The sequence below is a fragment of the Centroberyx gerrardi genome, chromosome 6, assembly GCF_048128805.1.
Source record: "Centroberyx gerrardi isolate f3 chromosome 6, fCenGer3.hap1.cur.20231027, whole genome shotgun sequence".
NCBI classification, from domain to species: Eukaryota; Metazoa; Chordata; class Actinopteri; order Beryciformes; family Berycidae; genus Centroberyx; species Centroberyx gerrardi.
This window is the reverse complement of record NC_136002.1, coordinates 34,710,005-34,724,189: the sequence shown is the minus strand read 5'-3', so window position 1 is coordinate 34,724,189 and position 14,185 is coordinate 34,710,005. Positions and strand designations below refer to the sequence as shown.

The following is a 14,185-nucleotide window of genomic DNA, read 5'->3' as shown; positions in this document are numbered from 1 at the left end:
AGGACTGTGTATTTTTTTTTTTTTTCTTCTGTGCCTTTTTCTGTTTGTATATTTTATTTTTACACCACTGTAACCAGCAGCTATATTGCAGATTTTTGTTGATCTCTTGCAGTAATTTCCTATTGCAAATAAAGCCTTTACTGCAGCAATTCTGTAACTTATTCCTTTTTCATATACTGTACATTCTATAAAGTAAAGATGAGTCATTCACTTTTGATATAGAATGTTTGCAAAAAAGAAGAAAAAAATGCGTACATTTACTACACTCAACAAAAGAAAAATGTAGAGTGACTTCAAAAGAAACTGCAGTGCGAAAAACAATTGACTATCAATATACTGTCTATTGTATAAGGGTAGAACTGACACATGTAAAGTAATGCATTTTCTGTAATACCATCTGCTGTTAGTATGTTGTATGTCATTGTGCTGTGATTGATTAAATGTTCCTGTTGGAAGATAACATGTGCTAGAGTTTTGAAAGAATTATTTGATTTTGAGACATGTTTGCAGTGTTTTGGTAGAGTTAGTGTATTTTGACAAAGTATTCTTGCATTTTGAAAATTAGTGTTGGTGTTTAGTTTACAATATGTGATTTTGAGCATAAAATTAACTGTTTTGCCAACTGTGTGTTGTAGGTGAGTTGGTGTGTGAAGAGTTTAGAAAAAGTATTATAAGTATTGAAAAATGCTTGCTAGCGATCGTAAAAAACTGTAATCTGGAGTGTGAAGGCTGTAGAATTCAAATTAACTGCATTATATTTAATCACACAGCTTCGTATCACATCAAAACACGGAATTAATAATTTTAGTGGGTTCAGTTAGTGTGACTGGTTTACCTGGTTTAGTTATTTTAGTTAATTTAACTGGTTTAGTTGGCTTGGTTAATTTAAATGGACTAACTGGTTTAGTTATTTTAGTTTTTTCCTTGTCTTTATTCTAGCTTGTAAACTTGGAAAGGTAAAAAAGTAATCTTTTTTCGTATGTTGTTCCCTAAAATGTTTAGTTTTAGTTAACTATTTAACTATAATGCCGCCCCCCCACCCACCCACACACACACACACACACACACACACACACACACACACACACACACACACACACTCCACTGCTATGGTGACAGTGTGTTATCCAAACAGCCCAATATTTGCTCTCTCTCGCTCTTTCTTCATTAAAGGTGAATTAGACTCAAGCCTCAAACAGTCAAACCTGCTGCTGTTCAGCCAGTCAGCCCAGCGCAGTACTACAGTACTACAGTACTACAGTACTACAGCACTACAGTACTACAGTACAGTACAGTAGTACTACAGTACTTCAGCATTACCACCATTAATACCAGTACTACCACTGTGTGTGTGCGTGCGTGCGTGCGTACGTGCGTGCGTGCGTACGTGCGTGCGTGCGTGTGTGTGTGTGTGAGAGAGAGAGTGTGTGTGTGTGTGTGTGTGGGTGTGAGAGAGAGAGTGTGTGTGTGTGTGTGTGTGTGAGAGAGAGAGAGAGAGAAAGAGAGTGTGTGTGTGTGTGTGTGTGTGTGTGAGAGAGAGAGACAGAGAGAGAGAGAGAGAGAGAGTGTGTGTGTGTGTGTGTGTGTGTGTGGGTGTGTGGGTGTGAGAGAGAGTGTGTGTATGTGTGTGTGTGTGTGTGTGTGTGTGAGAGAGAGAGAGAGAGAGAGAGAGAGAGAGTGTGTGTGTGTGTGTGTGTGTGTGTGTGTGTGAGAGAGAGCCTGGATCTCCTGATGTTTAAAAGAAATTGGAATAAAGTGAATGGAAAACAGACTGACAGGTCAGAGGTTCAGTCTGCAGCCAGCAGACAGTTCTGTTTATATTCTCTATGTTCTGTATGTTCTCTGTGTTCTTTATGTTCTGTATGTTCTCCTTTTTCTCCTTGTTCTCTGTGTTCTCTATGTTCTTTGTTCTCTGTGTTCTGTGTTCTCTGTGTTCTCTATGTTCTTTGTGTTCTCTGTGTTCTATGTTCTCTGTGTTCTCTGTGTTCTTTGTGTTCTTTGTGTTCTCTGTGTTCTATGTTCTCTGTGTTCTCTGTGTTCTTTGTGTTCTTTGTGTTCTCTGTGTTCTATGTTCTCTGTGTTCTCTGTGTTCTTTGTGTTCTCTGTGTTCTCTGTTCTCTGTTCTCTGTGTTCTCTGTGTATATGTTCTCTGTGTTCTCTGTGTTCTCTATATAATGTATAATCTCTATATTCTCCTTGTTCTCTGTGTTCTCTATGTTCTCTATGTTCTCTGTGTTCTCTATGTTCTCTGTGTTCTCTATGTTCTCTGTGTTCTCTGTGTATATGTTCTCTGTGTTCTCTGTGTTCTCTATGTTCTCTGTGTTCTCTGTGTTCTTTATATAATGTATAATCTCTATATTCTCCTTGTTCTCTGTGTTCTCTATGTTCTCTATGTTCTCTATGTTCTCTGTGTTCTCTATATAATGTATAATCTCTATATTCTCCTTGTTCTCTATGTTCTCTATGTTCTCTATGTTCTCTGTGTTCTCTATATAATGTATAATCTCTATATTCTCCTTGTTCTCTATGTTCTCTATGTTCTCTATGTTCTCTGTGTTCTCTATATAATGTATAATCTCTATATTCTCCTTGTTCTCCTAGTTCTCTGTGTTCTCTGCTGCTAATAATGGACAGACAGGAGGCGGAGCCAGGAACTTGATTGATTTCTCTCTTTAATTGATAATTAGATTGATTAGACAGGAACATCGCTCTGCTCCCAACAGCTAGCCGGGTGCTGATTGGTCGGTTGAGCCGGTCAGGTACAGGCCAGGTGTTCTGGGATTGGTTGGTTGGTCTGGTGGAGGCATGGTCACAGCTAGGAGCAGAACAACAAGGAGGGGTCAGACACAGGAAGTGGTCTACTTGAGAGGGTCTAGCAGGAGGTGAAGTACCTGGGGGGTCAGGGGTCAGGGTTAGGGTCTAGCAGGAGGTGAAGTACCTGGGGGGTCAGGGGTCAGGGTTAGGGTCTAACAGGAGGTAAAGTACCTGGGGGGTCAGAGGTCAGGGTTGGGGTTAGGGTCTAACAGGAGGTAAAGTACCTGGGGGGTCAGAGGTCAGGGTTAGGGTCTAACAGGAGGTAAAGTACCTGGGGGGTCAGAGGTCAGGGTTAGGGTCTAACAGGAGGTAAAGTACCTGGGGGGTCAGAGGTCAGGGTTAGGGTCTAACAGGAGGTAAAGTACCTGGGGGGTCAGAGGTCAGGGTTAGGGTCTAACAGGAGGTAAAGTACCTGGGGGGTCAGAGGTCAGGGTTAGGGTCTAACAGGAGGTAAAGTACCTGGGGGGTCAGAGGTCAGGGTTAGGGTCTAACAGGAGGTGAAGCCCTTCCAGTAGAAGTTCTTGCAGCCAGCTTTGCGTTCGCGGGGGGGCAGGTTGTTGGGGGGGTCAACTGAGCGCTCCAGCTCCATCCTTCCCCCTGTTGCCATGGAAACCACCTCTGCCTCCCGCTGGGCATCGCCCTCTGGCAGGGAGAGCTGGGATAGCAGGTCCTCCACTGCACGTTTACTCCAGTCCTTCACACACACACACACACACACACACACAGGCAGCAGCCACAAGAGTGAGCGAGGGAGTGAGTGAGGGAGTAAGCAAGAGAGCGAGCAAGGGAGGGAGCGTGGGAGCGAGGCAGCGAATGAGAGAGGAAGCGAGGGAGTGAGGGAGGGAGGGAGTGAGCGAGGGAGGGAGCGAGCGAGGCAGCGAATGAGAGAGGAAGCGAGGGAGTGAGGGAGGGAGGGAGTGAGCGAGGGAGGGAGCGAGGGAGGGAGCGAGGGAGGGAGTGAATGAGAGAGGAAGCGAGGGAGTGAGGGAGGGAGGGAGTGAGCGAGGGAGGGAGCAAATGAGAGAGGGAGCAAACGAGAGAGGAAGCGAGGGAGTGAGGGAGGGAGGGAGGGAGTGAGCGAGGGAGGGACCAAGGGAACAAACGAGAGAGGGAGTGAGGGAGTGAGCGAGTGTCTGGCTTCAGGGCTTCACAGTTTGCATTCCTCCACCTAAGTAAATAATTTTGCTTATTCCTAATAATAAACAGAAGTCATGTTAGAGAAACAGTCATTTAGGCTGCATCCTAAACTACTGTGCATCCTAACAGAGGAAGATTGATTAGGCTCAGGTGAAGTGAAAACATACTCTTCTGATTAAATAATACTCCGCTCATTAAATCAGTTGACACAGTTGATCATAACATCTCAATTGATCGTCTTAGAGATCAGTGACAGACTGCTATCAGTTGTTTTTTATTTATTTTTGGCACAATCTAGCTGTGGAGTGCCTCAAGGTTCCATCCTGGGTCCTGTTTCGTTCTCTGTCTACTTGCTCCCACTTGGACATGTAATCCCTAGACACAACAACACAACACATTTCTTTTTATTGTTGATTATTCAAAGTGTATTTACCTGTAACACCCGGTGATAAAAGCAAACTTGCTTCCCTGAAAGACTGTCCAACTGATATTAAATGTTGGATGTCTCAAAACTCTCTGCAGCTTACAGTAATAATGATAAACCTGAGGTTGTTATTTTTGACCCTCCACATGCTTCTCATGACAATCTTGGGAATTTGGCAACCGATATCAAACCAACTCATAGAAATTTAGGACTCATTGTTGATTCTGGTCATTCATGCCTTTATTTCATCTTGTCGTTGTCTTTGGTCTCATCTCAAGTAATAAATCACATAAATAAACTATAACTCTCTGTAAGCTACTCTTGTCTCCACTGAAAAACACATTTGCAACTTGTTCAGAATACAGCAGCTAGGTTTTTAACTACAACTAAGAGGAGAGATCATATTTTAGCCAACTTACACACTGGCTTCTGAACGATTTTAGAATTGATCTTATTGATTACTTTTAAAGCAATAAAGTCTTAGATCTACGGACAAATCTCTTCTGACCGTTCCCAAATCTGGACTAAAGTCAGATTTGCAGTCGGAGCACTTCAGAACAAATTACCCGAGGAAACACGAGAAGCTGACTCTCTACCTTCTTTTAAAACACAACTAAAACCTCAGTTTTATAAACTTACTTTTAACTGTTAACATTATGATTTTGCAATTTTATTGATTTGTTTTGTTTCTTTTTTCTTTTTTCTTTCTACTGTTTGCATTTACTGTATTTCTTTTGTGCTGCAGTTGTATTCTGTGTACAGCACTTGGTAACTTGGTTTTGAAAAGTACTGTAGAAATACGGTTTATTATCATTATTGTTATCATAAAACATACTGGTACTCAGCTCTCTAACCTGTGACATCAGGCCGGCGTTGCGAGCTCGCTGCAGCAGTCTGTGGTGCCGCAGCTCCAGTTCCAGGTCCAGATTCTGGTCCTGGTTCTGGTTCTGATACTGGTCTCTGTCGGGCTGGGAGGCGACGCCTGGACTGGACAGAACCAACGCCAACAGAACCAGAACACTGGAACACCGCACGGACCTCATCCCTAGGGAGAATGATGACAAGCATTAAGAGAAGAAGAACGATGGAACAGAATAACAAGAAGAACTAATAAAGAGAAAGAACTGAAGGTAGACCCCATACTGTCTGGTCTGGTATCTTCTGCTGCTTGGTTAGTCCTGGTCTGGTCCTGTTCTGGTCTGGTTCTGGTGTGGATCGGCTTGGATCAGGTTCTGGTTCTGAAGCCAGAGGGTGTCAGGCAGTTCTTTTAAAGTGTCCTCCGCAGGTCACATGACCTCCTGTTCGATTGACAGGGGTGCTGTAGGGGGCGTGTCACCAGGCGATGAAGGAACGCGGCTTCGTTAAATAAACCTTGTCTTTGTTGACTCATTAACATTCGGGGCTTTATTGACTTTAAATGGAGACTCCACAATAAAGCAGTTAGCCTGGTATGAGTCCAGCAGCCTGCGCTAATCTACAGCAAATACAACCAGAGAATGTGGCTGTGATGGAGCAGCTGACAGCAGCCGGCTCCGCAGGACAAAGAAACTCTAATGGCTTTAAGAGGAAGAATTAGCTGAGCGCTAAGAGGATTACTTCGTCAGATAGCAGACTTCATTAGCTTTCTCTGATATACTATTAAACAAACCAGGGAGCCGCAGCAAGGCGCCCACTCAGCATTTAGTCAAGAAACACTGTCTGCTTTTTCAATCTGCTTCATCAAGTTGGTGAAAAATATTTGGTGATATTGGTATTCTGTGGAGGGATTGTATGGTCAAGTCTGGAACCAGGGAATCCCATGAATCCCTCTCATGCCTACTACTGTCAAATAATAATAATAATAAACTTATAAATATCTACAACTAATTAACTAGTGAGAAGATCACTTCATATCATTCACTGATTTTCTCATATAACAAAAAATAGGATTTATGTGAGCAAAATAATATCAAGCATTAGAAACCACATTGTGAATTTGGTTATGAATTGTTGATTAAAGGTTACCTGTAAACACGTCGGCCATTATGAATATAAGATGACCAGTAGTGAGGTGTCGGCCCGAGGAGCTAAAGGTATTATGGGAAAAAAGGCTTCAGGGCGACAATTTTCTCCACTCAGCTTTATTCTCTCTCTCTCTCACACACACACACACACACACACACACACACACACACACACACACACACAGCTGGTGTTGATGTTATATATATTCTCTCTCTCTCTTGCTGCTTGGTGTTTGTGTCTATACACACGTGTGTATAGACACACGTGTGTCTTGTTTCAGCCTATGAAACTCTTGAGTGTTTGTAACTGAATGTGGAGCCAAACAGCCAACCGACCGCGGGCAAATGAGATTAAATATAAAATATATATTCTGGAGTATTTCAGTGTGCTTTGTCTATCGCTCATGTGCTGTGTGCACAACACCCCGCGCCCCCCCGCACACACACACACACACAGCATGTGTGTGTGTGTGTGTGATGCTGCCCCACCATGCTTCACAGTCGGGATGCTGTTAGATGGTTTCCAGCAGACACAGTGCTTTACAGTGAACAGGCCTGCAGAGTCTGCCGCTGTGTACAACAGCATAGTGTGTGTGTGTGTGTGTGTGTGTGTGTGTGTGTGTAGATGAAGCTTATAGGAGTTTAAAGCCTGGAGGCACTGACACATGGACTGTAGAAACTCAGTAAGAATACAGTCCTGTTGCTTTGTTTGTACACACACACACACACACACACACACACACACACTTCTCTGTTGTATTCTGCACAGTGGCAGACAGGCCTGTGACCTGCAGCTCTGCACTGCCCCCTGCTGGTCTGCAGAGAACAGACATGCGGCCTGGATCCAGCAGGAGGGTAAACAGTATATCCTCCATAAGTCCTACAAAGAACAATTCAAATGTCATAAAATAACTAATTTATATGGTTTTCCCTTTAAAAGACTTAGCTTCATATAACTTAATTTCATTTGATACTTCTTGTTATGATCTTTACTATGAATTTACATCATAAATATTTCTGTCAGAGTTGGTAAATTCTGTTCCACTAAAGATTAAAGTGAGTTCAGGTTATTCTGCAGTTCGTCAGCTGGGACCTAAATAGTAACTAGTTACTTTACTAAGCTAGTTTTTATTAAAAGACTATACTCAGAGCACTTTGAAGTTACCTAAAAACAGCCTTTAAAATCTGTCTTCTGCTGATGTCATCACTCTTACTGTATAGAAAGCATCACTAATCTTCTGTTATCTGAATAAAACATCAAGGCAGCTTTCATTTATCTGGTTCCACTAATAAACAGTAAACCAACTGATCCTGTCTGCTGTCAGAATAAACAGTAGGTGGCGCTCACAACACAAAGCACTGTGTCGTTTTAATTCAAATCTTCAGTACGATAGAGAAAGGTAAACTTACAGTTAATAATAGTTCTTATCCTTTTCTTCGATCAGTTCAAAATAATGTGAATATAAGATAAGATAAGATAGCACTTTATTAATCCCCTTGGGGAAATTCATGTGCCACAGCAGCAACTGGCAGAACAGTACCAAGGAAAACAAGGACAGTAAGTACCATATTTCCAGTTCTGCAGTTTATTTTTGTGTCCGTCTGCTTTAATAACGTCATGCAGTTTTCTGTTGTGTTCTTCTTAATTTGCACTAACTAAAAATGTAACCATAAAAGTAAGGAAGTAACTAATGAGTGATAACATCAGACAGCGTTAAGTTACTCGTTACCACAAAAAAGTAATGAGTACCGTGTACCCCCAACACTGCTGGTAGCCCACCTAGAAGAGCTGGTAGCCAAACTAGAGCAACTGATAGCCCACCTAGGGAAGCTGGTTGCTGAACTAGAGCAGATGATAGCCTGAGAGGAGCTGGTAGCCCACTTACAGTAGCTGGTTGCCCATCTACAACAGCTGATAACCCAACTAGAGGAGCTAGGAGCCCACCTAGAGCAGCTGGTAGCCCACCTACAGCAGCTGGTAGCCCACCTAGAGCAGCTGGTAGCCCAACTAGAACAGCTGGTAGCCCACCTAGAGCAGCCTGTTAGCCTGTAGAGAAGCAGGTAGGTCTTAGCGGAGCTAGTGGTCCAACTAGGGCAACTGGTAGCCCACATACAAAGGTGCTAGTAGCCCACCTAGAGGAGCTGAGAACCCACCTAGGGGAACTGGTTTCCCATCGACAATAGCTGATAGCCCACTTGGAGGAGATGGTAGCCCATCTGCAACAGCTGATAGCCCAACTAGAGAAGCTGGTAGCCAACCTAGAATACCTGGAAGCCCACCAGACTGTATCAAAGGGTTGTTTTCAATGAGGGAGAGTAAGTATGAATTAAGGGGCATTTGTATGCTGGAAAAAGCAAAGGTCAGGACAAATATGAAAAATAGATGTGTGTCAGTTGTAGGGGTTAAATTATGGAACAATGCAAAAGATGAATTAAAAATGTGTAGTACTTTATGTAAGTTTAAAAGAATGTTTAGAAATGATATATTTGACAGTTACAAAACTATTGAGTACTTTTTGTACAGTAAATGGTTAATAATTTGTTTTCATTTTTTAATTTATAAATTTTGGGGTAACTGTAAGTAATGAAAGAAGGGTAGGCACAATAAGCTTTGGCTTCAGCCTATACTTTTTCAGTCATGAATGTATTGTGTTTGAGATGTTACATTTGATTATTTTTTCTAATTATATTTTTTGTTGCTGTTAACAGTGTATTTGTTTCTTTTTTTTCAAACCCAGTGAAATATGTTGATTTATTGGAACTGAATATGACCGAAATAAAACTAACATACTTAAAGGAATAGTTCACCCAATAATGAAAATTTGGTTTCTTCCATTTTTTTCTCTGAGTTTCTCCTTTTTTCACTGAGGCTTTAATCGGTGCTGCTGGGTCGCTCAGCTCAGCCTGTCATGTCTTCCAATACGCTATCTTGAGTCTTAATATTGGACTTTATACAACAGTTAGTTCCGGTCGAGTAATCTGATTGGACAGGAGGCATTCCATGAGTGTTGATATACAGTCTAACAGCACTGGGACATGTATCACTCCGCTTCACAGGTGTTCTAATATAACCTTGGTTAGACAACACAAAACGTTAACTTCATTCACTCCAAGTAGCAACAGCACAGATATGGATACATTTCAGAAAATAACACTTGACCTTAATTATGAACGGTCGTCAGAGGAGAGCGAGGGGGAAGAAAGTCGCTGAATTCTTCAACAGCACTCCCTCTCGTGTCATATTGCTTAATTTGGACCCACAATGCAATTGTTTGGCTTCAGAACGCTTGGATTTTGCTGCACAAACTGTGGAGAAATTTTATGGTCATTTTTTTCCCCTTTTGGAACTCTGAAGGAGGATCGGCCTCATTACGGAGCAAGCAAACTGCTGTATGTTATGTGGACAAACTTCACCGGTGCTTCGACATGAGGGTGAGTAGATAATAACCAAATTTCATTACTGGGTGAACAATTCCTTTAAGTTTGTATCGTCCCCTCTCTACCTTTCCTCTCTGGAGAAAGATGAACTGATGCTCTCACTGCCTTGGTGTTAATGAGAAAGTAGTGAGAGATCTTCTGTTAAAAACTACTTTTGGGCCAATTTACACCCAAGTCAAAAGTATTGTTAACATACAGAGCCATAATTGACCTTGTTGTCATAAGTAGTTTTTGTTTGAGGTCTGTTCCAGGTCAGTCACCATGGTAACAGTGTTGTTGTGACGACGCAGCCTGTGATGCAGAATAAGCAGAGAGGCATTGTGGTTAGGGTTTAGGGTTAGGGTTAACGGACACCTCCCCCGGGAGGTGGGACAGTGTTTTACTGTTGACTGGCTTATCTTCCAGGCATTGGAGGTCTTCGCCTTGTTCCATCTATTGTCTGGGTGCTGTGACCTCTGACCCTTGACCTCCTTACTGTTGAAGCTAGGAATTGAAGCTTATTCTACTGTTGAGCTCAGGGGAAGTGTCTCTAACCCTTTATTTAACCACACAGCTCCAGTCAAACTCTCTGTCTCTTCTAGTCTGGAGCCACAGATCAATAGAAGTGGAAACTGTCTGGTGGTTCAGTGATGAACCGCTGGCGGCTCCATGGACACACTGCAGAACAAAACAACAGGCCTTGGGAGGTGGGAGGGGCTTGCTGATTGACGGCTTTTAGCAGGCTGGGGGTCTTTTCCATGGTAACATGTAAACATGGTTGTGTTAGATTAGTCTCAGTGATAACCAACCTGTTAAACTTCGGTTTTACCATATTAACTAGCAGGCCAAGCAACCTCAAATGTGTAACATAATGTAATATGTTGTTTAGCTAACATTACTGCATTCTATGTATGTAATATACTATAAGCTATGTTTGCTAACATGGCAGCTGATCAACTGTAGGGAGCCAGAGAGCTGACATCATTCTAATTAAGTGATCAGTCATTAAAGGATAAGGCTGGCGTTTTCTTATCGTCAACAAATCCTATGAAAATAACAACATCAACAGTGCGTTTGCTCTCCTCCCGTTACTTTCCCACTTCCCACGTTCCCTTTTTAGCCGTCAACCCGGAAGTCATTGGCTCCAGTTGTAAGCTAAAAACCTTGAAATACAGCTCACAAATACAGTTTACATTTTAAAAATCTCTAACTGTTACCATGAAAAGTCAGACTGTTGTAGTTATTACCAAATCAAATTCAAATGGGAACAAATTCTTCATTACGCCGGGGACTATTTTCTGTGCTACGGAACTACTTTCCTGAGATGGAAAACGTGTTTACGGTCTTATCAAGTTGTTTGAGGAAAAAGTCGTCCGGCCCGGTGCATCGTGATGATGAAATATGCTGCAGAGCAGCAGCATGGCTCTGTGACGGGTTTTAATAGTTTTTAATACAATGCAGTTCTATGGCTGCTGGGACATGAGGCTGCACTGGGCACCGCTACATGGACGAGCAAAACAAATTCATTGCTGATTTTGTTATTTTCATAGGATTTGTTGACGATAAGTAATGCATTAAAAAACACCAGCCTGATACTTTAATAAACTGATCATTAATAAGTGAATTAATTAAATGTAGCCCAATTTCACCCTGATTTATCTTCAGCTGTACACTAAATTTATCTGCTTGTCTTAATTTAAATTGAAACTTTGCCTCACTGACAGCCAGTGAGTCGCCACCACAGAAATGAAGCAGACAGAACAAAAAATCAAACATTTTGTTAAATACAGTGTTGGTTATAAAAGACATACAAAGAGACAGTGGACATAATGTTGGTTTGTCTCATAGCTATTACACAGTCTAAATAATATCATAATAATAATATGAATAATATTCAGAGCATTACAGATTCATCATTAGAAACTGCTGTCATATGGAAACCTTGTAAGTCCACTCTGACAGGACTTTCTGTTTGAAGTAAGAATATAAATATAAAAGATGTAATAGAGGCTGGCCTGTCACTACACACACAAGGCTGTTTTTTTTTTTTAATTACGTTTTAGAATTACAAGGTTTCCATCTACATTGTCAGTCTATTCTGTACAGAACATCATCTTTTCCGGATGTTAATAAACACATTAGTAACAGTTGGTTGCCTAGGTAACAGCACCCATGGGAGCACAGGCACCCAGGCTTCCACACTTTACACTAAACAGCAGTCACTATGGAGCCCCTGGCATGACTACATGGAAAGAGGCATAATGGAAACTAATGTGACACACCAGTAGATACCAGTAGACACACATCTGAGACACATCAACACAAAGTTAAGACATTCATTCAGATACAGTTTTCTTAACACACAGACTAACAGTGAAAATAAGACTCAGTTCTCTTTCCATCCACAGAATCAGAGCATTCCTCCCGTTGTTCACAGGCTGGATGTGACAACCTTCTCCTGGCAAAAGTTTTTTCAGTTTTTCATTTGAAAGAAAATCCATTTCCTGGGTTGACTCACTAGAAAGTGAGCTGCAGCCGGTGCTGCTGGATGTTTCTATGGAAACAGACTGAAAACAGCTAGTGAGAAAGTCCTGTGTTGACATCAGTAGTGTTGATCAGCCTCCTACTGACTGTTGGTGTACAGTGAGAACTGCTGTCTAAACACTGAGATGATGGACAGAATGTCCAGAACCATCAGATCTGATGAAAAGGTTCTCTGAGGAGCCGAAGAGGAACCAAACATCTGATCTAAAACCAGATGTTGTCTTCTGTGGAGCTTCAGCCTCCATGTGTCCATCACCCAGGCTCTGTCTCCTCCCACTGGCAGGTGGAGGTACTGTAGCAGCAGTGGTGCCAGTGGCAGCAGTGGTTATAGTAGTGACAGCAGTAGTGGCATAGAAGCAGTAGTAGTAAGAGTGGTAGTCACAATGGTAGTACTGGAAGTGGTATTAGTAAGTGGTAGTGATGGTATCGGTAGTAGTAGTAATGGCAGTAGTAATATTGGTACTAGTAGAAGAAACAGTAGTACTAGTAGTAGTAGTGGTAGTAGTAGTTTTAGTGTTGTACAGTGACTACCACTGCTTCAGACCTGACAGTGGCTGACTATTGTAGTAGTAGTAGTAGCAATGGTAGTTCTAGCAGTAATGATGGTGGTAGTGCAGATAGTACTACAAGTGATTGTAGAAGTGGTAGTAGTAGTACTGGTAGTAATACCCTGTGGCTACCACTGCTTCATACAGACCTGACAGCGGCTGACTATTGTAGCACTAGTAGCAGTAGTAGTAGCAGTAGTAGTAGCACTAGCAGTAGTAGCAGTAGTAGTAGCAGTAGTAGTAGCACTAGCAGTAGTAGCAGTAGTAGTAGCAGTAGCAGTAGCAGTAGTAGTAGCAGTAGCACTAGCAGTAGTAGTAGCACTAGCAGTAGTAGCAGTAGCAGTAGCAGTAGTAGTAGTAGTGGCAGTAGTAGTAGTAGTAGTAGTAGTAGCACTAGCAGTAGTAGCAGTAGTAGTAGCAGTAGCAGTAGTAGTAGCAGTAGTAGTAGCAGTAGTAGCAGTAGCAGTAGCAGTAGCAGTAGTAGCAGTAGCAGTAGTAGTAGTACTGGTAGTAATACCCTGTGACTACCACTGCTTCATACAGACCTGACAGCGGCTGACTAGACTGCCTGAACAGTCTCCTTTAACTGTCTGAGGCCTCGGCTTGCTGCAGGGCGAGAGACATAGAGAAGAATGATTATTATAGGAGAGAGAGAGACGTCCAGACACCAGATCAGTAGGCCCAGCAGCCCAAATGGCCAACTTAACCTGCCCAAAAAGAAAATGTATGTACATGTACATTACAGGAAAATAGTCTAACTTTACTTCACCACAGCAACGTAAATAGATCCGGTAAGATTGCTGCTCAGCCTTTAACCAGCAATCAAAAGTGTCCTGCTGTACGAATAAATAATTTCTAACCTCGATTAGTCCAGAGTTTGTCTGCAGTAACCAAGTAGTAACGTCTTTTTGGCACAATGTGTTGCTGCTAGTTAATTTGATTAGAAATCAACAAAACTGACCGGACTTCTTGACTGCAGACTGATATGATTACATGTGAAAATGTTTTTTTATTCAGAAATACCAGAATGGCTTCAGAATGCATCCACTGGCCAATCAGAATTGAGTATTCAGCAAAGCAGACTATGGAAGAGGCAGGGGCAAAATTCTCTAAAAGGGAAACTTCTGGACTGTCCTGGCGGCTCAGTTGGCTAAGGTGCCTACTACGAAATCATCTTTTCTGTGTCTTTTCACTGTACACTGTATAATAACGCAGAAACACAGTGCAAATAATCTTTAAAAAGACACAGAAATGCAACTTTGAAATACCAAATAGGACCCTAACAAAGTAGTTTCTTT

General features: G+C 42.1%; 2 protein-coding genes across 2 annotated transcripts in view; both read right to left on the bottom strand.

Moving 5' to 3' along the window:
- Nucleotides 1-2,767: 2,767 nt before the first annotated feature.
- Nucleotides 2,768-5,580, bottom strand: sst1.2 (somatostatin 1, tandem duplicate 2). Its single transcript, XM_071909316.2, has 4 exons — nt 5,519-5,580; nt 5,230-5,420; nt 3,274-3,508; nt 2,768-2,815 (listed from the first exon to the last, which is right to left on the bottom strand). The coding sequence occupies exons 2-3, from the start codon at nt 5,416-5,418 to the stop codon at nt 3,302-3,304; spliced, it is 396 nt and encodes a 131-aa protein (XP_071765417.1). The 5' UTR covers nt 5,419-5,420; nt 5,519-5,580; the 3' UTR covers nt 2,768-2,815; nt 3,274-3,301.
- Nucleotides 5,581-7,846: 2,266 nt separating this feature from the next.
- The window catches only part of col4a3 (collagen, type IV, alpha 3), a 99,103-nt gene continuing 92,764 nt past the window's right edge, over nt 7,847-14,185 (bottom strand). The window contains exon 52 of the mRNA XM_071898000.2: nt 7,847-13,493. Coding sequence (XP_071754101.2) covers nt 13,412-13,493 — 82 coding nt within the window. The 3' untranslated portion in view covers nt 7,847-13,411. The remainder of the gene's footprint in view (nt 13,494-14,185) is intronic.

Excerpts from the sequence above, each read along its gene's own strand:
- sst1.2 (XM_071909316.2), bottom strand. The coding sequence starts at position 5,418 with ATGAGGTCCGTGCGGTGTTCCAGTGTTCTGGTTCTGTTGGCGTTGGTT. Across the intron at positions 3,509-5,229 it reads ACGCCGGCCTGATGTCACAG|GACTGGAGTAAACGTGCAGT; the intron begins GTTAGAGAGCTG and ends GTGTGTGTGAAG.